At 38.2% G+C, this 27,334-nt stretch overlaps 2 protein-coding genes across 3 annotated transcripts; both read right to left on the bottom strand.

The window, feature by feature from the left end:
- Nucleotides 1-226: 226 nt before the first annotated feature.
- LOC113732400 (calpain-type cysteine protease DEK1-like) lies at nt 227-19,976 on the bottom strand. Of its 2 annotated transcripts, XM_072047605.1 has the most exons (33): nt 19,742-19,879; nt 19,557-19,640; nt 19,247-19,404; nt 16,713-16,963; nt 14,807-14,989; nt 14,569-14,704; nt 14,179-14,309; nt 13,911-14,025; nt 12,842-13,823; nt 12,615-12,725; nt 12,214-12,272; nt 10,302-10,464; nt 9,171-9,444; nt 8,907-9,057; nt 8,657-8,768; nt 8,391-8,556; nt 8,209-8,279; nt 7,950-8,041; nt 7,662-7,824; nt 7,477-7,548; nt 5,692-6,069; nt 5,485-5,600; nt 5,040-5,337; nt 4,455-4,774; nt 3,906-4,257; nt 3,426-3,746; nt 3,238-3,342; nt 2,969-3,097; nt 2,359-2,739; nt 2,130-2,267; nt 1,758-1,994; nt 1,217-1,661; nt 227-644 (listed from the first exon to the last, which is right to left on the bottom strand). In XM_072047605.1, the coding sequence occupies exons 3-32, from the start codon at nt 19,363-19,365 to the stop codon at nt 1,356-1,358; spliced, it is 6,432 nt and encodes a 2,143-aa protein (XP_071903706.1). In that variant the 5' UTR covers nt 19,366-19,404; nt 19,557-19,640; nt 19,742-19,879; the 3' UTR covers nt 227-644; nt 1,217-1,355. The 2 variants fall into 2 exon arrangements, with proteins under 2 accessions (XP_071903706.1, XP_071903420.1); XM_072047319.1 differs by lacking the exon at nt 19,557-19,640 and having other exon boundaries at nt 19,742-19,976.
- A 3,255-nt stretch (nt 19,977-23,231) lies between these two features.
- LOC113742031 (protein neprosin-like) lies at nt 23,232-27,069 on the bottom strand. The gene is made up of 6 exons (XM_027269755.2): nt 26,398-27,069; nt 25,386-25,733; nt 25,031-25,195; nt 24,818-24,871; nt 24,566-24,712; nt 23,232-24,084 (listed from the first exon to the last, which is right to left on the bottom strand). The coding sequence occupies exons 1-6, from the start codon at nt 26,638-26,640 to the stop codon at nt 23,707-23,709; spliced, it is 1,335 nt and encodes a 444-aa protein (XP_027125556.1). The 5' UTR covers nt 26,641-27,069; the 3' UTR covers nt 23,232-23,706.
- Nucleotides 27,070-27,334: the final 265 nt, after the last annotated feature.

Genomic DNA, 27,334 nt, shown 5'->3' with positions numbered 1-27,334 from the left:
AGGTAGATGACACAGAGATACAAGTCTAGAAGACTAGAACCCCCATCAGCACCCAAATTTTCTTGTCCACCCAATGTGACAAGATGAGATAGAGAGAGTGCAACAATATTAGCTAAAGGAAGAATGCAACAAGATTAGCTAAAGGAAGAATGCAATTTCCACTCCACACAAACAAACAAATAGTATGACTGCCATTGATTTCTACCAATAAAAGGACCCTTATAGATAAAAGAATATAAATGGGGAGGTTCCATTTCCATAGCAAGGAAAAAAGATTTATGTACAATTCATGTTACCTATCAAGCAATTTCCAAAATTGCAGCAGAATCCCCAAACTGAATTCGGCCACGTTGCTCCTCAGCAGTTATCCTTTAACAACATATACCTAATTCCCCTATCTCTTTTGGCAATTCTTCCACTAAACCTCATTTACATGATTAGATTCTATATTCTTACAACATCTACCCATTTACATTTCCTGATCCCCGAGGACCCTCCCCTCACTCAATTCAGCAGATCAAATCTCAAGCAGAAAAGCAGAGCTGATAGTATTAATCCAACAAATTGCAGCCCAAGCAGAATCCACAAGTTGAAAGCAAGCTTTAACAATCCAAAGACTGAATCACAAGCCGCTGCCGATCCAGCTGAAATCAGAATCACACGGAAATTTCAGATAAACTTTAAAGACATAATAAATGTCCACAAAACAATTTCACTATGCTGCCACAATGCTTTATATGGTTTAGCTTATGTATGCTGAATAATGTAGAAAGACAAGTAAGCTTTGGTGAAACTCGCTACTGTTTCTTACATCAATACAGGCCAAAGAGAAGGACAAATCAAAAGATAAATGAGCACAAATTTTGCAAAGAAACAAACTACAAATATTAAAACAACAGCAAAGGAGACACAAGCATGGGAACCTGAAAGTCCTCAACCTATTCTAATCAACCAAATCCTTCTTTTTCTGTTCCCCCAAAACCATTTATGTCAGTTTCTGATACTTTAGGAGTAGAAAAGGAACAAACAAGACGGCTATAGAATTATAACAATCAGGATAGCAAATAATCAGTGAAGCTGAGAAAACAAGAACTACTAGTGCAACCTGGGGCTCCCTCAAGGGCAGTAGCAACCAGTAAAAAGGAAGAAGTATCTGTTTACCAAAAATCTGAGGAGAAAGGACAAAGGACATATATGTTCATTGTAAGAAAATTACCATATGCAATCCACCACCATTTTTGACTTCATTCTGCCAGCTCACAATTGTGGACATTCTCAAAGCCAGAATGCCAATCATTTCACATGAGCTCTGAACCCAAAAGTATACAAAAACACCCAAGGGTAGTCATTGCATGCTATAAGGCTTCAAGGGTGATTGAGGCTTTCGTGAACACTGAAAGGACAAAAGGTGCCTCTTCTCCTGGATGAATTGTTGTCGGCACTATAGTGTAACCCTTTGGATCAGGATCAAGAACCATTTCACAAGAAATTTCCCGGGAATTTACATAATCTGTACCACCGACTGATTCATGCAAGTAAATATTATAAGCAGCACGACGACCACGAGTCTTCAGTATCCTCATCCCAATATAGAACATCATCGAATCATGGCTAGACTGATAATTCCTGAAGCCAGCTGTTGTTCTTGAGAAGCTCACACCCTAAAGATAGCCATGCAGAAGGTCAGTTTGCCTTCAGCCAACAAAAGACAACTTATCATGACCTCCAAAAATCAAAAAGGAAAATATAAACTGCACCTGAGTTAAGGTGATGAATACATGTATGGGAAATGATGCATCAGGCCCAGTGGCCCTTAATCGGAATTGTGGGTTTTGATGCCACGTATCATAATCCTGGCAGCCACCAGCACTATAACCTCGCCACTGGCCATGGACAGAATAACGCATCTCTGGCGGGTAGACACGACAAACATATATTGATCTAAAGTGTATCTGAAAGTCTTGCCAAGACATCCAGAATATACCATCTTTTGCCTGTTTGAAGGAAAATGACATGACCAATTTTCATCGAAAAAAATCTAAGGCTTTCGTATGTATGCAGCAACATATGTGCAAACCAACCAAAAATCTCGTGACAAACTGATAATGTTAAATAGAGTAAGGGCTCACCTGTGGGACGTGCTTGAGTTTGTGCTTCATCCTATCAGTCCACTCTGATGATGAATCAGACCAAGGGCCATTCCATTCAACCTCACTTGCCCATGGATTCCGGATCTGAACAAGCTTGTGGCCATCTACTTCTCGTACCTGAGGAATAAGTTAAATAGAACGAACTACATTACAATTGGCTTTGACTGGTACCAAAAGAATCTTCATCTACAAGGTAGTTGACTAATACCTGCAATATTGAGTAAGCATGCCCTTGAACAATTCCACTTGAAGACACATGCACATCTGACCCTGAAGGGCTACCAGCACCTAATAAGAAGCCCTCTTGTTTGAAGCGTAACAATTGTGACCATAGCCTTCCACTTGCAAGATCAATCTGAGCTTCAGCACTTCTCATGTCAATCTCTTCGCCAGCACCTCCAGTGAGGTCCACAAGAGCATCCTGAACAAGCCCTCCTTCTAATGCTTCATATGAACCATGAAGCTTTGCATATGCCTTTTCCAATATAGATACCCATAACTCATTCAGCTTCCTGCTGGTGGCAAATGCAGGTTTACCTGGTGATTCACATGGAATCCAGTCATCCACCACAACAGGAACCCATTCCCCCTGAAATTAAAGAAACAAGAAAAAAGAAACATTCATGGTTAATAAAGGTCGGGAATTGAAAAGTGACAGACATGTAACAAGTGGTCAGGTGGACGATTGGAGTATCACCATTCTGTGCATGATAAAGATACTTGCTATAAGTTTTATGTCCCATGAAATAATCACCAAGGTTTTATCACAAAAGGTAGCAAAAAGGCCAAACTAGATCAACAACAAAAAGTGACATTACCTGAATACAGAAGCGAACTGTATAGATTCCTTCATCATTGTACTCTGGTGTAATTATAACTTTTGACACCTGCGAAACCTCGGCTAACACAGCAACAGCACTCAAAAACCAACAATCACCCAGTCGGCCCTGTCCAAACAAACTTAGTCATACGGCATGGAGACTAAGAGCTAAACACGTTCAATAAACAAGATGCACATGTTTGTGTGTTTTCCTTGAAAGGGGAGGGATATAGAAGGATTACTTGCACTCACAAATTTCCTTCATACCTGACAAACATCTGAGGGATTCGCAGCACCTGAGAATAGGCATGGTCGAGAGTCCAGCTGCTTCTCCCTCACAATATCAGTGGGCCTCATCCACTCAGACACAACCTAAAGAACAAAGTTTGGTAATTTAAAAGAGAGAGAGAGAGAAAGAAGAAGCTGCGCATGAGAGAGAGAGAGAGAGAAGTTGCCTGCAACTTCAAAAGGGGATTATCAGGATCGACAAACAAGGAACGATCATTAGGAGGAAACTCTTGATCTGTAAATTGTGACTCTCCCCTTGCCAAGAGAGCTTCTTTGACAGCTAACTCAACTGAAAGCATCCGCTGATTGATTTCCTCATGGGTCTCCGTCCTATGTTTCCTCAATCTCCTAGTAAAGGAATCCACATCCACTACAACCCCATCACGGTCTGACCTCCTCTTCCTCCCACTTGAGTATTGCCCATCCCAATCTACGTCATCCCTATCATAAAGATCCACATCTGCAGGATCACTCTCCCATTCATCAACCTGAGACAAGAACATCAAGAGAGAACTCAGCAGAGTGGTTAAAATCATTAATTAACAAATTAACAAAGATAAAACACAGAGAATGGTGTTACATTAGAAAATATTAGGAATAGAAAATTTGAATAGACAAGTATGAAGCAATATAACAAAATATCAGACCCTGGAAGGAGAATCAGCCCATTGCCAATTATCATCAGGAAGATCAATTGTGTTGTAGTCAGCGGAACCCATAGCAGTAGCAAGCGCAGCAATCTCATCTTCAGTCAAACACCTTCCCCAGAGGAAAACATCCATTATGTGCATTTTGGATTCAGCTCCTTCACTATCTGACCTCCCAAAAGCATCCATGTCTATGGGTGGTCTAATGCCCACCCAAACTTCTGTTCCATCCTCCCATGTACCATTTCCCACAGAGAGCGGTAGTCCTGCCTGGTAGCCATCAAAATTACCATCTAAAAAGCAATTCACTTCACCTAAATCAGCGTCAATGGTGATTGTTACAATGTGCCACCTGCAACACAATGTTTCATAGTAAGAAGGAAAGTCCAGGCAAAGCAGAAAAGCATTTGTAATGATGTAAACTTCAGTTTCAAAAGTCAATTCAAAGCCCCTCCTTCCCTCCCCCCCAAAAAAACCACCCCAAGAAAAGGGCGCCCAAAAGAATAAAAAAAAAACAATGGAAACAGAGCCATTTGCAGAGATACATACCTTCCATCTGCAATACTTGCAGCACCTATATTCCACTCCTTTGCCACAGTACTTTGTCTATCACCTTTAGTAATCAATCTAAGCCCAACTTGACCAGCTTCAATGCCTTGTTCTGAACCAGCCACAAGAATTTCCCAGCACAGTTTCTTCTGAAATTCAGTTCCCAAGAGACATATTGGCCCAGACTCAGGCTGTATCATCACAGTAACAGAAAAGCTAACTTTTTGACTCTGACAAAGGGTAAGATCAATCTGGCCGCAGTGTCTGCCACTTGTTGTGGGTTCATCATCAAGAACGCAAACAGCACCAGTAATTTTCGTCTGTTATACCACAATATACAGAAAAAAAATTAAAAACCATATGCAATCAGTAATTTCTATTCAGTAGTATCAGCAAAATAATCAAAGACCAGGCCGCTTTACCAAAGCATTCAATACATATAACAAGCACACAGATAAAACAAAGGAACAAAATCCTCTTCAACTTATCAACGACAAAAAGGATGAGGATTATTGTAGACACCAAAGATATAACTGATATTGTCTAAACAACAAGATACTAGTACATGTAGAAAAAAATGACAACCTGAAGTGCCCGACGGGATAATTGAGCTGCCCGTATGCGACGTGCAATGCTTGAGACTCTTTCACGTGCAAAAGAATCATCAAGGACAGAATCACCTCCTACAGCACGCACAGCAACTGCCATGGCAGCTGCCTCCCTATTCCCAGCGTTAGGAATTGATGACAAAAGAGTAGCCTCTATCTCCTTCCATTTCCGTTCTTCCTTTTCCAGAAGAGCTTTCCTCCTTTCTTTACCCCTCCCTTCCTCTTCACGTCTCTGCATTAACATTTCCTCTTCCATCTCCTTCTCTCTTATATAACTGCACATGTCAAAACAAGGTATATTTAGAAAATTACTAGGATTATTATGGCTTTATGTATAAATCAGGCCTTGAAGAGATAATACTGGATATAACTCTGCTGGAAAGATTAGAAGAATTTAACCTGCTGAAAAAGGAAGGATTTACCTCTCCTGTATGATTTCAAATTGTCTACGGTCTTCTGGAAGCCATTTCTTAATCTTCTTTGCAGTTAAATCTGAAAAACCTATGCTGTCAAGGAAAAGTCTTAGGCGAACTTCATCCTGAAAGACAAGGGAAAAGACAGGATTTAGAAAAGCAAAAATAAGCATATAACCTTGAAAATTAAGCATTCTAGCCACTTATAAAAATCACCTGCACTCGCTCAGCCTTGGCAGTCAAACCAAGCAAAAGAAGCAAATAACCACCAAACTTGTCCCACATATAGACCCACTCAGTATCAATTGCCTCTTCCAAAGCTAGAATTCGGGCATGCGCACACATTTCTCTTCTGTGTCCTATATCACTGGCTGAATCATGCCTCAGTATCCTCCTGTTTCTTAGCCTACGGAAGAATGATCCTGCAATCAGCTCTTCATTTCTCAAACGGTCTCTCAATTTCATGACATCGGCTCTAGGAAGCACAAAATTGCCAGCCCTATCCCGTGTTGCAGTAGGATCTCCTACCAAAAGGGCAGCTGAACTGGCAGACCTCTGTGGAGCAGAGTAAGTTCCAGATAACGCATTTCTGGTCTGCATAAAGAATGCAAGTATCTCAGATCACGACTAGTGCAAGAACAAGCTATACAACAAACACTTTTTGCCTATTACGCCACAAAAAACAACTCAAACTTCATATGGTTAAAATGCCATGAGAAAAAGTCGTGCAAAAGTTTTGCACAATTAGAAATTACAAAAGTCTTGCCATGAGTTAAACAACTTCAACTTTGAAACAGCAAATTTCTAGCAAAAGTCTTGCACAATTAAAAATTACAAAATTATTTTAACCAGAAAAAACATGACTGCATAGGAAAAGTAATGATCCATACTCCTGCCAAATAAGAATATCACTGCAATTAAGAAAAATGACTCCATAATTATTATCCAAAATACACTCTGTGCTCTAGATAACACAAGGAAAATTTATTCCAAAAATTTAAACAATGTTACATTGACTGCCTAAAGGGATGACCCTAAAACTTTTTCTACTTCTTCCACATGCAGGATAAACCCAAGGGGTTGACTGCCTAAAGGGATGACCCTAAAACTTTTGCCAGAGAGTACAAGTTGTAATCCACTCAAGTGAAGATAAGCCTATTTAACAATCTCTTGTGCATATCAATGTCCAAACGATATTTAAGATCATACAGCCTCTCCTGCCTTTTGGCCACCATAAATTAGAATGAAGGTACTCCTAGTCTTAACACTGTTAGTAATCACATGGTCTGATCCCTTACCAACTATGACACACACACTGTACTAGCTCAACAATAGAAGCACACCAGACAACTAGCACTCATGATTACCATTCAAGCAATCCCAACAAACACAATCCAGATCAATATCTTGCAAGTGTCACATCTCTTACCAATCTAGAGGAGGATAATTAGATAGAATCTTAAAATGCAACAAAAAGTATCAAGATTTATTATCCATGCTTTAGCATCAATAACTGTAAACAAATACTGATGATATAGCCTGAATTGCATTAAAGATCCACATTTCCAAACCCATTAATGTGGACACACTGTGTGTGTCTGTGTGTTTTCCTGTCTAAAAAGACAAGGCTTAGCAGACACGGAGTAGTTTGGGTAGCAAAATAATTGATGAAAACTTCAGTGCATGTTTATCATAAGTTTGCCGAAGTAGGTGATTTTCCATATCCTATAAAATCTAATCCAACCACCCTTCTTTAAGATCAGTCCCCACATTATGCAATTTGTGACAAAACAGAATAACTGCATTTTAGAATGTTCAGAAAGTATAACCAAGTGAAATACTGCAGCTCCTTAATCCAAAAAGGGTATGAAAACTGTAGAGCGCAGAATCAGAAGGAAGACCAAGGAGATAATGGTGAGTAGCATTTGACCACTAGAGTTACACATTCCCAGGATTCTGTATGGATTTGCAACAAAATGGGCCTGAAGAGAAGCAAAGCACCTTAGTAGCAGATCGAGCAATTGCCTGCACTACAGTTTCCTTGCTGAGGAAGTGAACAGCATCTTCCACCATCTGATTATAAAGGTTGTGTCAGACAATGAATAGGGAAGAGCACATTGAAAGAAATCCAATACAAAGATAAAATTAGTTGGATGCATATCAGATTTGTGATTTAATGCGCAAACCTCAAGAGTTAAACATGGTCGAGAGACAGCAAATCCAAAAGCCACAACAAGTGTAATAGCCGAAACCGCAGCACCAGCAAAGGGAGGATAGATTTTCAAACTAGCAACAACGCCCCAGCCCTCAATAGCCAGTGCAATTCCATAAAGCAGAAGAAATGCAGCACTGTGAATTTAGCCACAACACCGCCACATGTAAAATACAAAACAGGCCAATTTTTGGGAGAAATATGAAGGAAATCAAATTATTAGTGGCCAATTGATGTCAAAAATGAAGATACTTTATCATACCTGACATTTTTCCCAGAATCTGCATGCGCATCATAAATATACACAGGTAATACCCTTGGCGAGTAAACGACTATAGGAGGTGAAAGCAGCACCTTTAAACAAAAGGAAAAAGAAATTAGTACCAGAATAATTAATTCGGAAAAATATCTAGAAGTGAAGAGTAAATGCATTTCAGCATAGATAAAGCCCTGATTTGCAAGAGAAAATGAAATTGAATAGCATGCGTCAAGCTGGAATTCCATAATGAGAATTTACTCACGGTCAACGCCCTTCCAGCCAGAAGGAAAAGAAATGAGAAGTAACCAACAGAGGCACCTACAAAAGCTTTCTCTGAAATAATGAAACAAAGATAAAAAGGAAGAGCCCAAAGTCAGGATAAAAGATTAAACAGTAGTAATAAAGCCTGATCTTCCTCAGGGATAAATGGAAATGAGTCTTTACCTTGAAACCATCCAACTATAAATGCTGCCAGGGCCAAAAGGAATGCAAGGAAACATACAAATAACATCTGCGCCCTTGTCAAATAAAAATTATTTGTAGCCCAATAGTGTATAACACCAATAGCCAACACAAGGAGAAGGAGAACTAGAAGAAATGCCGCCCCTATCTGTAGCAATACCCGAAAGTAACCAAAAAAAAAAAGGATGTTATGAACATGCAAGAAGGTGAAAACCTGCAAGAAACAATACCATGTTATGCTCACTTACCGTCCATGGTTTAACTGTTACAATAATGGCTGAAATTGCACCAAGCAATAGAAGAAGACCAATGAAGATAAATGCATAAGCACCTCGTGAGAGTTTCCAATTATCATCTTTCCTGCAAATGAGGTTTGTAGCAGATACCAGTTTATTCAAATCTTAACTTTCACTTACTCGTGTAGATGCCAATATCAGGGAATGCTATAACAAATCAAGCTTAGTAAGGTCTGTTGCTCAGAGTTAAAGAATTACATACCACTTGAGTAAACCAGAACAAAGTGACAACAGTGCAGGAATACAAATTAATGGAAGCAGGGCAGCAAGGAAATCAGCCTTTGTTGGAACATGGTCATCGCTGGAACTTACAACCTCCAAGTAGGATGCACCACAAAAAGCCACAAGCACAGCTATAAACATAAGAACAGAAACAAACATGTTAACAAGAAATAGATAGCAATATAGAGTGGGAGAAAAAAACATATTGAGAACAAAGAGTCATAGAGGACAATGAAGACATTACCAGCAAATGTACCAATGCATATAGCAGATGAGAGCGAGAACTGGTAAGTTGCAAACCATGAAACAATTGGCAATGTACCAGTAATCAGCAAAGCAATCGCCGAAGCCATTGCCCAGCCAAGGTATACAGATGAAGTATAAGGTGTTGTGCCGCTGTTCTCTCCACCAGTCCACCCAGTGTAGCCTAAAACATCCAATGGCTTTGCAGATACTATAGCACCCAGAGCTAGTACAGACCCAGCAAACAAGGCAATGCAGATCAAAAGAACAACGCCCTGCAAAAGCATAATTAAGTTGTTACTCTAAATTTAGACCTACAAAGCCAGAAGAACAACAAAAAAGTAAAATTACAACTCTAGGACATTGTTCCTGTTGAAATATAGTAGTCCAAGTCAAATGACTTGAGGATTGCTGTAATACATTTTTCCAGCCTCAACAGAAAAAATCAATGATTGTATCACTATACAACAAATTTTTAGGATTAGGATTAAAGTTAATGTCTATAGCACCATAAAAGCTAATAGCACGTCCCACTTTCAATGTGTAAACTTGCAATTTCAAAATAGCTAGGGCACCCTAACAAGGACAAATATCAGTAAGAAGCCATGAAGCATGCAGTTTGAACCATCTATCAACAAATAATCATCTCTTCATTTGAAATGAGCTCTCACTCCTATTGGATTTCCATGGCACTAAAGGTAACTACAGGAAGCATGGATAACAGTACCAATTTGTGGAGTTTCAGTACTACCACTCTTTTGTAAGACCAGAAAATAGTGGTAAGCTTTCGTTCTTGCACAGGACGGCAACTACTTTGGACAACACAGTACACGGGTTTCCTACCACAACAACCTAGATGAATCAAAATGAAATAGAAAATAGAGCAGACAAACTCCAATAAAGCCATTTTCAACAAATGATACCAACTTCCATCATTGCATGTATGTGTATTATCATTCAAAAAAGTAGAACATAAGAGTAAAGTCAAGTCTCACATCAAGATGCTACACAATAGGCAGGAAACAACCATTACTTACGCTTCTGTAATGATTAAGCAAATTCTTCTTCTTCTTATTTGACAACAAATTGCTGGAAAACATAAACAGAAATTCAAATAGGCAAAAGGCTAGACCTCTTTCATTCCCAAAATCTGATGAGTGCCAGTATGACCAGCATTATCAACTCTGGAGACCCAAAACTGGTAACCATTGCGAACCCATATAGGAAAGGCAATAGACAGGCATGCCACCATGAGAGGTACCGTCAAAGACAATCCAAGAAGAACCGACGACTTGCTGAAGAACAGACGTTAATGAAATGTTCAAATAACATTCATGATTGGAATTACAACTGCATCACCACAAAGGAAAAGGAACAAAAGAAAGAAGCCAGAGTTCCATTTGAACAATTTAGATAATTCTAAATTCAGATTTGATCCAAGTACAAATAGATTAACATTCTATAAGTACGACAAAAGAAATCTTTCTAGTCAAAGACATTCAATAGGCATGAAAGATAAATTTTAACAAATGCAAATCAAATATTAACTTTTAGCAACGCGAGATGAAACAAAAATAGATCCTTTTAAGTTTGCTTTCATTAACCCAAAATTTACAACAATCTACTGAGATTATAACTTTTTACCTATTTTACAACTCTACCTTGAGCAAATCAGAGATATGTGCTAGAATCATGAACAGCAGTTCAGTAACATCTTGTATAAAGTCCATAAATCATTTCAAAGATACATTCCCCATAAAAAATGATGCTTTGACTTCATTATGCCCTTGGGTCCTAAGGCTGATACAAAGAAGAGGGGGGGGGGAGGAGATGTTTGTGAAATATTTTCTACTATACTGCCATCCCAATCATTATCTCAAGAGATTGGTTGAGTCAATTATAGGCCAGAGACCTGTCACTCAACTTTTATTCTGCAGTTTACTCGATATACAAGTAGATATAAATAGATGATTATATTAGGTGGTCTAATCCATTACTAAATTATGGAAAGGAGAAGATCACCCAGGCATGATTAAGACAAGCAAAGCAGTTGACAAGAGTTTCCCACTTTTATTATAATTAAGCTTTCTGGAATTTTGTTTCTTTTTATTTAGCTTTCCTCAACTACATTCCGACTCAATTTACACTTTTTGGTGCTTCAATATTCGGTTGTGCATGAAATATGCGAAGAAAGCTTGAGAAAAACCTTTCAAATTCTTTTTCAAAAAATATTACATTTTTCATATTCTTTGGTTCCTAATGATATACAAGAATCTCTACTTTCAAACAACTACAGAATAAGAATCAGCCAACCCAAATGAGTTGGTCAGGCTTACTAGGGGACTACTCAGCTAATTAGTCAAAGTTTATAACATTGCTCAAGTCATAAATAAACATTGTAACTGCTTTGTATCATTTTTGAGGTCAAGCCACTTCTCACTTCTCTAAATTGTCTTTCTTTTAGCAAATTCAGGTGTTCTCTTATAGTCAGAGTTGCCATGTTAACTGGCTAGTGAAACAAATTTGAATATGTTACAGATTCTCAGAGTCCAACACCTGGTACCCATTTCAAATCCTGCAGTGCAGAATCACACTAATACTACATTTTTTGTTACTGCCCAGCGACGCTTCCTAAGTACAATGCAGTAAAATAATTAAAAATCTCCTCAGAATCTTTAGACCCAAAACATACCTCAGTAAGGGTCAAAAGCTGTATTAGGAAACGTCTTGATGCAACATGTAATGAGCAACTTTGTTACATTTTGTGCTCTGACTAAAGTACAATTAGCCATATATATGAAATTTAGAACCACAAAGAGCAGCTCCATTTTAACATCAGGACACAGAAAAACGGAGAGAAGACAATCTCATAAACACAATTGTCTGACCAAAATTAATCATGTGAAAATCAGAAACTCATCAAGTTTGAAGAGGAAAAAATTAAATATGCAACTCATGATTCATAAAAAATTATGCAATATCAAATATGCAATACTCATTCAATTTAAAAAACAGTACCATACTGCAACATAGTGGGTTTATACCTCAAGAAGGAAAGCAGCAAACCAACACAAGTACTCAGCATCCAAGCAATAAAGCCATACTGCAGAGAAAAGAGGAAAAATACTATTCCTTAAAACAGTCTGGGAAAACATTTAAAACCTCAGTGCGGAAGAAACAGCAAACTTATTGATTGCTCAAATGAAAATGTATATGCTGCCAAAGCTATGCAACAGAAAGCGAGCAGAAGAAATATAGATGCAGGCACAATTTTTTTTATCACTATCATTAGATTGAAAAGGCAAGCATAGTTACAAAGATGCATATTTTAATTCGCTAGGAAATAGGCACAAAAAGGTCTGCACTAGATATGATACTATCCAGCAATGCAATGCCCTAAATGGTAAGAAAACCCCTTGAAACAACAAAATTAAATCATATGCACCTTCCGTGGTTTTGATGTCATGACCAACTCTTCAGCTTGAAGTGACCGAAGAAATGCCATGATTGCACAGACAACAGGAGACAAAAGCAGCACCGCACAGCCAAATTCAAACTATAGTTGTCAACCAAACTCGTAATTGATTAGTATGTCCAGAAACATGTCATCAACATATAGGTAAAGATAGCACTGATAATAAAGCAAGCTCTTGGAAGTAGCAGCAATCTAACCTGTTGATGATTGGCATTTATGAGTCTAACTGGCTTTGGGCGAAAGACGGCCACAATGACAGTCTCAAGGATGAATACTAAGCTGAAGAGGACCCATGCTCGTTCTGGTGTACCTGCAATGTGGTGCAGAATTAGTCTGCAGAATTGAAGCCACTTCTCCAATCCTCTGAGTCTGAGTTCTTCTGAAAATGAAATTTGATTTGGCAGCACGTTGCCAGCACTGTTTGTCTCAATTATTGTCACATCGGTATTGTCACGATGGTCTCTATCTGCATCCAAACTACTCCTCTGAAGCAGTGCAAGGATCATTGGGTCCAACCCATTTTCCTTTAGCATCATAGCAAAATTAGGATCAAGTCCTTTATTTTGCAATAAGCTAGTAATTTCATGTTCCCCTTGTCTTACTCTCTTTTTCAACATAGAGGCAATTCTTGGGTCACAAAGCTTCTCCTGGAAAGAGAGATCCAAATTCAACTCCAGGGCTTGCTGATTGATAGAAGTTGATGCACTAGACTCGCAAACTTGGCTTTCCAGGCCACTGCTAGAACACACTACCAAAGAGTTATTGTATTCATAATTTCTATCAGCATTCATTAAGCCTACTTCAGGTTCTTGAACTACCGAACGACACGAACTACTATGTAACACTAAACTGGGTCGTCCACTATCTATGCTCTTATCACTATTGATCCCCTCAACATTATTCCAACCACTAGTATCACCAGGGCAAGGGCCTGCACTGTTACCAAGGTGGCCAGCATCGGCACTACTGCTTCGTTTGACACTTGAACCGCAGCCATCAGAAGAGCTAGATGAACTGTTTTGTTCTTTTTTCCGAAAACCCTCTCGGAGGCGAATTACAGTACTCTGCAATGCATCTCTTCTAGCAGCTAATGGATTTGTGACTGAAAAATGCCGTGAAACAGCAGCACCAAGTAGAACAGATGCTACAACTGCATAGCTCACACAGTGTCCTAGATACCTGTAAAAAAATGTGTACAAAACATTGAAACCACAAAGCGGATTGTGTTTTCTATGAGATTTGCCAAGCAACAAATGTTATACAAACCAGTAATGAACCCCAAAGCATATCAGGAAGACACGAGCAGTGCCAGCAACAAAAAGTACTGCAACACGGCTTTTAAGAAGCTGAAAACCATATAAGCATGCCCCCATGTTCCAATCTGACAGGAGTTAAAAAGTAATAGTAAGAGATGACATACAGCTGAGCAATTTAACATTTATTACCTGCAACTTGCCAAAGAAACCAGCAGACAAATACAGAGAGAGAGTCAAAAGAAGAAGAAGCAACAGCAAGATTCAGAAAGCTGATGTACCAAGAATGATCACAGCAGCTGACGTAATAGCTCCAAGCCAGTGTGACTGCTTAGCAGTTAGACCATATAAGACAGAATATACAAAAAGCACAAGAAGTGAGCCAACATATAGAAGCCCAAGATGCAAGGCCCTGCATAGACAAGAAAACACAAAAATATGGGTTACTCTAAGACTTCTAACAGGTAAAGATAACACAACATAGAAAAAGAATCTGATAATCACCAGTTAACGCATTAAAGACCTCAATGCAAATTCAAAACACCATGCATCCATTTGAATTATTTAACGAATATATAGAAGGACATCATTCTTTAAGCCAAGATATAAACTTAAATGAACTGAAATGTAATCAACAGAATCTCTACAGTGCATAAAATATTTGAACTTGCCTCCTAGATTGCCGAGGATATAACTCATTGGGATCTGGTGGTTCCTGTAAGCAAGCCACAGGGCCGACTTCAATACAATCTGAGTAAGCAAATTTATATGCCTTCCGCACATATTCATCCACATTCAAGCCATTGCCTGTCAAAGTCAATCGTATAAGAATCTATAAGTAGCAGGACAGAGGAATTAAAGAGTTAGGAAGAAATATATCAAACTATTCAGACACGTGGCAAAACACACCATTGAAGACCATTCTACATATAAACAGCATATTGATAGCCAGGGCAATTGCTGAGACACCAAAGAAAAAGCCTGAAGGTGAATAGCGTTCTGATGCTCTAGCACCGGCAGTAACATACACTGCACAGAGTTCATATGCACAAAGCAAACCAACCGCTAGAAGAAGAAAAGCAGCAACTGCTCCTGCAAAAATAGGCATCAATTCCAGTATGTCAGCCAATCCCTTTTTCACAAGGACGAAGTTTAATGATTAGCACATATCATTGCTAAATTACAAAGATAAAACATAAACATAAAGCAACGAATGCCATTTTGTTGACAAGAACAAGAAGGAAAACCCTGCATTACCATTTCCTGAAATCAAGAAAAAGTTCCATTCTAAAAAGGATGATAAGCTCCATGATCTAAAATGAGTATTTAGAGCACTGTAAAAAACTTCACAGGCAACTGAAAGTGGTTATAATGTAAGTCAGAAGACATGAGACTCTTATGACACGTATTTTACATAAAAAATCACAGTTCAAATGCACAGCAGCCTGTGGAGGCCTTAAGTCAACAAACTAGAAGAGCTATAACAACTGGAAAGCTATTTTTTGGACTCTGGACATCAGAAGGATATATTCTTTACTAAAAGATGTGTTTAGAGATAACATGGTTCCACGGAGAACCATTACAAGAATATTTTGTACTGAAATCATCCAATTAAATGCATAAATGCTGCAGAATTTGGATGAAAAAGTCAAACTTAAAACATAAAAAATGACATATCTGGAGGAAAAGATGACAGACTCCTTTACTTGGTATTCAAAGTGATTATCAGCTTGGTACCACCAACCATACATAATAATAAGACTATTGGTTTTACATGCCCCTCATTTCCTATATTTTCATTTTTTTTAACCCTTCCTTTATCCAATTTGTCTCATGATATATGCTCTTGACCCCTAGCTTCATCACTTGCAAGGTAAAGAAGACTGTGCTTCCGAGGTAGTCAACCTAACGTAACTTGCATCACTCACAGAAGCTCTATTCAACAGTGTAGGAATTTGTTAAGTGGAAGATGAAGTATGGCCTTCAAAAAAGAAAGACCGTGTCTGATAGCTGCCCCACACCCCTATTGGATGGCTTATACCTTCAAATAATGTCCAGTAAAATCAAATGTATTCACCCTGTTGATGCTACTTATAACCATATGTACTCATATGTCAAGAGAAAAAAGTTGTCTGATTCTGCAAATGCACGTGGAAGGTTTAAAGCTAACTCAGCCAACTTTTTCAATGAAATTCTGACATTTAAAAAAATAATAATAATAAAATAAAAAAAGGTGTGCACTACTATAACAATTCCCCAACAACCCTTTAACAAAACGGAAGACCTTTCCCAGTAAAACACATATCAGTTAAACAGAGAACTTCTCCAGAATCTAGTTGTAAAATCTCATTCCTTATACCACTTTTTGGGGGACAAGGACTTACACATGACATCCAATTTACAAGTAACCAGATGAATTCATAAATAAAAGAAGTTCAAGCAATGTTGTATTCTACACATTTTAAATAGCCTTGATTTAAAAGCAAACCATTATTTTGGACGGATCAGCAAAACTGAACGTGCAGAAGTCTGCATGATTGTGTTGTCAGCATGTAAAGTGTAAATCATGCTGATAAGATTAAAAAGCTATAGAATTATAGTCAACTAACTTGAGAAAAAAAAATGCATGAGTCTGCCAAAAAATAATTAGTTTTTTTGTTTCTTCGTAATGCGCTTCATCAATTAGAAAGTTTCAACCTGATTATTCTTTAAAACTTGTACACATACAAAAATTTGTAAGTTGTCTTGTATTAAATAATACAATCAAGGTTATAATTTTTCACGAAATAAATAATTAAACCAACATATTACATACTTGAGCTTTGCCATTGTGTCCTCCACCAAAGCATTATTGCGTAGAAAGCTAACAGAAGAGCAATACCAGCCATTATTACAGCCAAACCAATTATATCTCGACCAAGTATCAAAATCAACCAGCATCCCCACAAAATGAGCACTGCAACTGGAGAAACGACAATTATCCATGCAGAGAAGAATAGAAAACCACATAATACTCCCAACTGAGGCCCTTGCAAGAATCCAGGCCATTTTCTAGCGAAGATCCAACTGAAATTGCAAAATATTAACAAGTATATAAAATTAAATCACTCATGAAACTCATTTTCATTTCAACAACTTGTGAAAGATTGAACCAGTACACAACTTCTGACTAATCTATGGCGCCTATGCACAAAAGAATCAACATAAGGCGCTTTTAAAACAGAAATCCTAAGGATATCACGCAGTTTCTACTCCTTAGGAGTTCAAGTAAATCTGGGAATAGATCAAGCTGGATGCTAATAACTTGAACATAATCCATTATAAATGCTAGTAAAACACCTATTGCTTGCATTCTGTCAGAGATCATCGGAAACACAGTATTTTTACCTACAAAATCTCAAGAGATGGTATCTTACTCCAACTTTAAAATATTTCAAAAATAAGTTGTCAGATTAACAGAAAGTTGCATTTCTGACACAAACGTGCAAGCAGATAGGTACAGACAAATCTTTTCTACTGCATTGATTTGGACCAAATGTTCCTTCTATGTGAACCTAAAGAGAGAATTTCTTAGCAATTGTATGACCTGATTTCCTTTTAGGAAAGCAAAATAATATTCTGTTGTCAGCCACACAATGTAGACAGAAAAGAATATTGGAATAGCAAAAGCTATAAAAAGACAAATTAAAACCAAAGAAAAGAAAAATGGCCAATGGCAGAAGACCAATGACATTAGTCAGCCTCTACATTAGATTTTTGGTGCTTTCACTCTTTGATACCGTGAAAAATACAAGAGGCTAAGCATCTTCAACATGGGCTGTAGAAACCTGAGAGATATATTCATCTGAAAATTTGAAACTCTACACAGACAGGGCAGAGGAGCAATGCCAGCATCAAAATGTATTAAAACCCCATCTAACTACAGCCTTTTTCAATAGGAATAAAACCTATATTATTAAAAAGCTTAAGCAGCAATGGATAGAGTGGCTTTGAGAATTCAGAAAGGGCATAAATTTAAAAGACCCCTGCTATTATCGTTGAGTTCAGCCAAACAATTGCCCACAGTGCCTTTCCTTTGCCACAAGATGTTAAGTCACAACGCGATACAATCAATCTTATCCTTTTGCTTCTTAAGTGACTAAACAAAATTAACCACTATCCACATGATTATCACACCACTTCTAAAAAGCTATCAGCATCCTGTTGAATATGTCCTTGTGAACCAATCGCAGTCTGTGAATCCAAAATTCTCCGAGTCTAGCCAGATAGACAAACTGGATTATGATCTACGATTATATAGACAATTGATATAAGAAGGTAACTAGGAAAAACAACCTCAAATCCTTTTACAATGAACTGATAACCAACTGGACTGCTGTTAAATTCTTAATATAAATGTCCTTCCTGGTGAGATGAACAAACATTCTACAATAAAAACATCTCCTTTTTCATTCCAATTGCTTCAATAGGTGCGTTTGAAATATAAAAACCAACTAGACTTTGAAGAAGAAAGTCATGACTAAAGGAGAATAAGCAATAATTAACTACCGCTAGACAATGCAATATAACTAATTTCTGACCCTCGAACTCTCCAGTGTGTATACAGCAAGAAAACTATAGCACTTATATTCACCATTTTGCAAAGGTAGCCAAGTTCTTTATAAGCAAGTGAGAAACACAAACATCTTTATCCAATGCCTCATTGGAAAAGCATTTACAAATGCTGCTTAAATGAATATGAAGTATTAGAAGTGAATCTTACTTCCAGATAGTGGACTTCCAGGCTCCCTGATTAGACAGACAACCAATTTTGAACGTGCAAGATATAAGTTTCTTCTGTTCATAGTTTTGGTATTCGAATCTTTACCGAACACAAGATTGATACATTTGTAGCGATTGAATAGCAACATTATATTAGAATGTCTACTACCTCTATCTATTTGCATTTCCTGTTCTAACCTCCACACCTTTTCTGTTCACTCAACGATCTGTTATTTTTTCTTTGCCTATTAGAGAATCAAGCTGGTATTTATTACAGCGTAATAAACAACTTCCAAAAGACCACATTTACTAAAATATAACTCAACTGAGCGCAACCGTAAGTGGCAGCAATTCAAGTTTCACTTGTATTTCTTAGGCACAATGTAGCAAAAAACCGGTCTTCCGCTAACTTTAACACGTGGCGAGCTATATCTCACAAACAATAATTGTACATTTAGTTTTACATACTCACAGTAGCAAATGAAAAGGGAACAATAATAAATACTTGATCACAAAGAATCAAGAACGCAATTACTAGAGTAAAAATTTGAAGAGAAAATGCCAAACTTAAGCTAGATCAATTATTACCTATAAATACGCCATGGACGCCAATTGACTGCCCAGAGTATAGCAAAAGAAGCTGAACTGAGAACAGAGAAAAGTGTCCCGGACAGTACACAAGCCAACATCAACCCATTCCTCTCCATTCCCTCCTTCCACAATCCACACACCCTTTCCTCTCTCAACTGCCAATAACAGGGAAAAAAAAACATATGAAGCTATTTTAATGACAAAAATTCAACATTCACATGAAAATTCAAACTTCTATTAAAGGGGGAAAAAATTGATCAAAAGCTTCCTTAAAAAGGGATAAGTATAAAAATGCTAAATTGGCTACTTGTTGCTCATCCCATAGACATCAAGATCAAAACTTTTTAGCACCAGAAAGGACTAAAAGCCTTCATCACCAACTGCCCAAAAGCTAAAGAAACATAGCCAAATTAACACAGACAATTCTAATTCAACAAAAAGAAAGAAAGGGGAGAAAAAAAAAAGATGAAAACTTGAGAGCCATTTACTTACTTCAGTGGAGTGGGCTCAAATGAGCAGGTCATGGCCAAAATTCTCGGTGGGCAGGCACAATTTGGAGCATTATTTGGTAAATCCCAGCTCCAAAAGTTAGGACTTTTAAGCTAATAATTCCAAAACCATAATTGAGCCTAAAAAGAAAAGCAAAAAAAAAAAAACTGAAGCTAGGGTTTTCTCCAGTGGGCTCCAAAGAATTTAGGCAGAGAAAGTCTAGAGAGAGGAAGGGGAGCAAGTAAAAAACAAGTCTTGGAAGTCTAAATTATGCGGGCTTGTTTCATTTCAGGTCAAGAATCAATGGAGAAATTAAACCCTTCTCCCACCTTATGTGTGTGTAAATGTGCGTGTGTTCACACAGTAAAGTAAAAACAAAAAAGAAAAAAAGAAAAGTTAGGGGCTTGGAGAAGACAATAGAAAAGAGTAAAGGTAAGAAAAATTGAGGCTCAATGGATAATAGTAAGAAGATCTGTGAGACCTCCTGTCCTGTCCTGTCCTGCCCTGGAGGACTGCTGATGTAATTATCCTCACTTATGTTACTACCACTGAAATAAAATATTGTAACAGCCAGGGCTATTGTGTCTGGTGCCGAACATTTCGTCCAAACGAGATGCTGGAGCGTGATGGTACGCTCAAGTAAGAATCGAGCATCAACGGCAAGGATTTAATTATGGGAAAGAATGGAGAGGCTGGGAGGGAGAGTGTGACCAATCTCCCAAATTGAGCGTAGGACCACAAAGGTTTTCAGACAAGAATGAGAATTTTGAGGTAAATTACCAAAGTACCCGGAAACATGATTATTGGGCTAGGACATTGCTAATTATTAACTTACCACACACACCCACAAAATAATAATAATAATAAAGAGAGTAAATAAATAAAATACTCATGAGAGAGATTCTCACACCATTAACGGACTCGATTTTGTGGATGAAACTACGAAAGTTTAATCAATACTTACTATAGTATAATTTCCTCATCCAAATAATTGCAAGAATATGTGATTTACCTATTTACTATCATTTATCTCTTACGGGAGTATATTCTCCAGTGTAATATAAGGCATTTTATCCTAACCATGTTAATAGAATTTTTTGAACTGCAGTTAGGGTGAGCGCGGGTCAGATACCGGCCCCATTCACCATTTAGCTGACTCGACCCGTACCTTGCGGGTCAGCATGATCCTTACCCGCCTCGCATATCAACGGGCACCCGTCCCGCCCCATTTATCATTAAATTTTAAAAAAATGATTTATACAAATTTAATTTTATATTTTACACATTCATCTAAGATTTAATAATTTTTTTTCTAAAAAAAGGTTTCCCAACAAGAAACAAGCATATGAAGAAAATAAAAGATAAAGGAAAAAAATTAAAAGAATTTGAAATCAATAAAAATTTGAAATAAGTAGCATAATTTTTAATATATATGTTCCACATTAATTAAATTTTTTTCTATAAAATATAAGATCATGATCTCTACAAATGAATCTTGTAAATAAACTATAGTCTCTCATATTTGTAATGCAATTTGTTCAATAAAATTACTTATTTAGTTCTTATTATTTTATAGTGTGTGTATAAAAATAAAAATAAAAATAAAAAATATATATATACGGGACGGATCGGGTACCCGCGATTTTTTAATTATGTGACCCTAACTCGCCCCGCATCTTAGCGGGTACCCCGACCCTCTTTTGATCCGATCAAATAATAAAAATCAGATATTCTAATTTTCGGATTGGAGGAGAGGGATCGGATATGACAGGTTTTCGAATTAACGGATAATTTTGCCCACCCCTAACTGCAGCAGGTTAACTAGCACACTTCATTTAGATTGAAATTAAACATTTCATTTTTTTTTTCAAACAAAAAAAGAAGAAGAAAAAATTAAGACTTAGTTTCATTCATTTTAATGAACATCCACTGGATATCAAAATTAAACAAATGCTAATTTAAATTGCAATATAAATCTATTTTACTTATGCTCCACGACTTATAGTTAGATGTGTTCATTGGTCGGATATAAAAATGTCGACCCAAACTATAAAATAGGATCAGTCATTTTGTGATCCGTATTCGGGCCTGCTAAAAATGCTCCACGTTTTTTTGTTGCAATATAAAGCAACTTTTATATTTTTTTTTTCTTATGTTGATTCAAACAAATAAGATTCAATATTTCATCTACAATTTTTTTGAGTTTGTGTCTGCATGGAGAGATCTTGAAGTTGGAGTACGCAGGCAGTACCCCAATAAATACTCCTGAACCCTAATTCCCACTCCCTATCAAGTTTAATGCATGCAACTCCTACCCACTCTTTTGATTCTTGGATGAAAAAGAGAATCAATGTGGATCCAGAGAGCCCTTTGTTTTCTTTGGAAGAAGGAAATCATCATCAAAGCCAAGGGCTAGCTGAACATGCAATGTGGCAGTATTTCGATATGTACCATTATTATTTGTGTTTCATAGTAGAATATTATTTGGTATGTAGTGGTTGTCTTTGCTAATAGAATAGTTGCTGTCCGGAATCCTCTAATTAGTTTTGGGGGCCGGACGCTGAATCAGAACCTTCTTCTTCAACAACAATCCCATTCATTCCTTCCTTCCATACGGTAAAGAAGAACCAAAACTTTGATGAAGAAGGTGGGTAGGGTAGGGTTTAATTGCCCCGGAGAATTTGGCTCGAAGAATGTGCATTATACATAGTTAAAACAGTTTGTGCCTTCCCACTCCCCCTCCACCCCCGCCCGCCCGCCCTTAATTGTTGCCTACTGCCTGATTCCTTTTTATAAAAAAAGATATTATAACGATTTAATGTATGTGAGTTAAGAAATTGTTGCAGACAAGTTGTCTGCACTCAAAACACCTCTTAGGCACTCTGCTTCTCTTTCGTATATTGCCTTGACAAGGTGATTCGTTTCAAGTGATTTATTTACGCGCACCACCAACACAAAATGAGAGATTTTTTTGGCTGTCGAGAAATCCACCAATTTTTATTGCCTGCTAAGCTGCTGCAGGGAGTGGAACTCGGTACATTCAATTACTAATAACATTGAAAGCTTTAATAAATGCTTGTTTGAGCAATATCCCATGAATGAAAATCGATCTGATCAGTGATCAGAAACAATTACATACCCCAAAAACTAAAACCCCATACCACCATAAACGAATCCCACTGAAATTATTTATATGCGTCTGGCAGTATAACTGGGATCCCCCCCCCCCCTTCTGCAGCCGGAAGAAAATATGAGACCCACCAATCAATCACACCATATACTCTTTCCTTCCATCATGAATCCCAGATCGAAAGCCTGGTGATTTTTCAATGGCCATTATCGTTTGCATGAACAGCCATTTGTCGGAGAGGTGGGCATTATCGTTTTCTATATATAGGAGGAATAGGAGTGCCACTTTACGAAAAGGTGATGTTGAATGTTATCGGCTCACATGCAGAGACGAGAAGCATGCATGCATCTCTAGGAGCAATAATTGTAATCAAACCACTCGTATCTATCTACTTGAATCCACATTTAACAAAACAGCTTTTCCACACATACACTCTCTTCTTGTTTTCCTGTACTGCAGAATTAATTTAGGCTGCAATTAGGCTACTACACTCAAACCATTTCTAGTCACAATAGCACTCCCAAGAGCGGAGCATCAAAGAAAGAAACTGCTATAAAGAAACTAACAAAGGCCCCGTTTCTTTTGAGCTTCTGAGAAACTGAGGCCGCTTCCCCCCCAATTTTACTTATCAAGAGGGACAAAACTTCCAACTACTGAAGAGGTGGCATTTTTACTAACTCGACCTAAACCAAAATGGAAAAAAGAGGGGTGGTGGTGGTGTACAATGAGGAGAGAGAGACAGATCTAGAGAGGGGTAAAAGGTAGGAGACTACATCGGATAATACAGAGGAAGTAGTTACTTTTTATTTTTTTTCCTTTGTGGGGTTTGGGTAGTTGTTCAAGGGCAATTGGGATTTCTACCAGGGCCTCCAAAGTAAAAGTAATGGCCCCAATCCCCATTGCTGCCAGTCTGGACATCATAGCAGTTGGACTGCTCAGTAAAGGTGCCAAGACCTTTGGGAGCCTTGAGATTGTTGGAGCTATCAACCACTTGAACATTCCTGAAATAGCTTGATTTGCCAAAGCCCTCTTCAGGGAAATGACCGCTGCCCATTTGGGTTGAGGTGTGCTTCCCATCTGGTTCTGAATTCACCACCTCCCCACCCCACTCAATCATGGAAGCACTGTCTGCCAAGTATGAGAACAAGAAAGATGGCCAGTATCCCAAAACATAGTCACTCCCAAATTGCATCCACCAATTCCCCTCTTTTGGATCCTTCACAACGTTATCAAGATGAAGATATTCAGAACTTGATCGATAAACTGATATAAACACACGAATTCTAATAAATCAAGATACTAGTGTAATAAAGTAATGGTCATGTGCCCACATCAAACTTGGTCAAAGAATTAATCCAGAGGAGCTTCCAGTGAAACTAGTTAAAGCTCTGGTAATAATTGGAACAAGTGGAGCTTAAACTCCTAATCAAGCCCACCACATGAGGCTGGTTGATTGGTCAGAGAGTTCAAATGCCAAGATTCTCTCAGCCTCTCAAGAATAAAATACTCTTCTACTTTCACCAAAATTTATTTTATTGTGTTGTCTACAGTTTACTTTTCCTGCATAATGATGCCCAAATCCAACCTTGACTTGACTGATCACCTTCATTTTTCTCATTAAAAAAACTTCTATGGTAAGTGCTCACCAACCTCTGACCGCACAGAAGGGGAAGGATGGTGCAAGTTTGGGATTTTACCTTCCAGACGAGTATACTGATATCATATTGGGAATTTCTAAAGGCAGAAACAGGGGAGATGCTTGCACCCATTGCTATTTCACTGTTGATTTGAATGAACCCTGAGCAAAGCAGATTGTAGCAACCCGTGGCCTGATATGCATCACTCTGCAAATTTTAAGCCAAGGGATGCATAAGAAGCCATTATTGTCACTCATCAGTAGGATAGTAGATGAAACTCATTTGAGAAGAACAAATCTTTGAGCAACTTACAGTCCAGTAGGTAAAAAGCCTTGTGTTGTTATCACCATAAAGGTCCGGGCTCACCTGTTAGAAATCAATCACATGCATCTTTCAATCAGGCTAAAATAGTGCAAAACGTATATTAAAAGCATCTTGAAGTCTTACATCAATACCACCATCCAAGCGTTTACATCAATACGTGTCATGCAGAAATTGAAATGGTTTTAGTCAAAAGTACCATACCTGCCAGCCAGCTTCAATGCTGTTGAGATCTTCACCAAAAGAACCACCCAATATCCATAGTTGAGACAGGCTGAACTCATTGGCCTGCTGGATTTTGGGTTCCCAAACATTAATGGTTGCTTTTGCTCCATAATACTTGTCCCCTTCAACATATGCTATTGCATGCTGGTCCCCGGAAAACAAATAAAAGCATTTGCTTCAGAATTTTAAAGCAACTTTAAGAGGAAAAAAGAAAATCAATAAACAAGTAAAAAAGAAAGAAAGTCGATTTCTCATTTCTTTCTTTCTTTCTTTCTCTTCTTTTGGTGTTGAAAGAAAGAAGAAAGAAGGAGGCAGCAACGGTAGCTTAGTGTACCTGATGACCACTTTGATTGACGAGGTCAGGGTCAGTAGACCTGGGCTTGGGGATGCTTCTGTGCTTCTTCTTTCCATATCTCTTGACAGAGCTGGCTCTCAAGACATCATCTTGCTTTGTTCTTCTCACGGGTATAGTCTCCTCAGGACACCTCCCATTCATGTGCCACAGCTGAGTGATGGGGTTTGCTCTGCTCTGCTTAGTTCCCTCGGACACCTTGTTCTCGTCATAAAGCCCTTCGGGGTGGTAGCTTGGCCTCATCTGTATCTTGTGGTCCTTGAGGAAAGGGTGATCGAAAGCCGGTTGATGAGAGACGGGTATGCAGTCAATGATATCCCCATCTGGGCTCTGTTCATCATTATCATTATATGAAAAAAAAATCAGATCTTTCATGCTCAAAAATTTGCTTTTGCAGGCCTAAAATCTCCTCCTCTGCCAAGATAATTCAAGGCAATATTGAAATAAAGGACTAGCAAGAAGAAAATCTGCTCAGTCAGTGGGAAAACTAAACATTTAATGTAGAAAAAAACACGAATCAAACCACCAAGAAAATCCACGGAAAGAAAAGAAGAATGGAATCATTGGAGCTAGAGGATAACAGGACCCGGGGGTAGGTGCTTGGAATGATCAGAGTATGATTGCAACTTTACTGGCCAGGAAAACCCAAGAAAGAGAGAAGAAAAACTGAAATCATAAAAGCGGCGTAAATACCCTTCAAGCATTAAATGGAGGCCAAGGAAAATCAGAAAAAGGAGTCGAGATTCAATGCATTAGAATAAAAGAGAGTAGAAATTCATCCCACATTTTTGGAAAATCGTACTAATGCTTGCAGAGAAGATCTAAAAAAACTCAATCTTCTTGCATCCACACACATTCTTTGAAAAATCAACTGCAAACTCACGGGAAGATGGAAAGAAAGTGAAACAAACAAGAAAAAAGAAGTATCCTCCCACCCCCAAAAACAAAACAAATCAAAAAAGAGCTGGTAGTAAAAGAGGCAGCCAGAGGGAACCTGAATGGTTTTGATAGGAGGCTTGTTGAGCCTCTTCAGGTGCTTATGGACCTCTAGTTTCTGCCTTGAAACACCACTCAATCTAGCGGCGCTAGATAGCGAGATGAAGCCACCGCCACCGCCACCAACACCGCACAGGTAAATGAGGAACAAAACGGCCACTCTCACTCCTAAACTAACCCCTCTTCTCCTCCTCCTCCTCTGCTGGCAGCAGCTGGTGCCAAACAGCTCAGCACCCGCCATCTTCTTCACCCCACCAAGCCCAACTAAGCAAAAACTTTAAAGGTTAAAAAATGAGAGTAGGAGAAGGAGGTTTGGCTTTTTCAACTTTCACTACCACACCACACTACACTACACTACAACAAGAGTAATGCGTTTCGTGCACCGAAAAGGCAGCTGAACCATGGACGGATGGATGGATTGATGGACGGACAATGAAGCAGAGTACTAGCACGAGAGTCCTTGGAGCAGCAGCAGCCTCCCTCTAGAACAACCACTACTCTCTAGTACGTGCTCCTAGAATCCTTATCCTGCGCACCCTCTTTCCCCTTTCTCCTCCTTGCGTTCCCAACTCCAAAGTTGGGTTTCAGTCTAAAAGAAAGAAAAGCTAGTAAGTAGAAAAGAAAAAAAAAAGGGTCGATTTCTCCTCCACCCCCCTATCTATCTTTCTTTCTTCCAGCCCAAAAATCCAATAAATCTATTTATATATGCACCTTATACTAGTGGCTCCATCCCCCTCTCCTACCCTGCCTCCTCGCCCTCGCCATAAAGTAGCACTCGCACGTTTGGATTGCATTTTTTTAAATTTTTTATAAAAAAATTACTGTAACAATTTAATATATATAAAATAAAAAATATATTTATAAAAAATATTAATATTTGAATTATAATTTTTTTAAAAAAATTATTTTATTTTCTGTTAACGTATTTTTTTATC

This window comes from Coffea arabica, chromosome 1c, assembly GCF_036785885.1.
Source record: "Coffea arabica cultivar ET-39 chromosome 1c, Coffea Arabica ET-39 HiFi, whole genome shotgun sequence".
Classification (NCBI taxonomy): domain Eukaryota; kingdom Viridiplantae; phylum Streptophyta; class Magnoliopsida; order Gentianales; family Rubiaceae; genus Coffea; species Coffea arabica.
The sequence above is the reverse complement of the archived record's forward strand: the minus strand, read 5'-3'. Positions and strand labels throughout refer to the sequence as shown.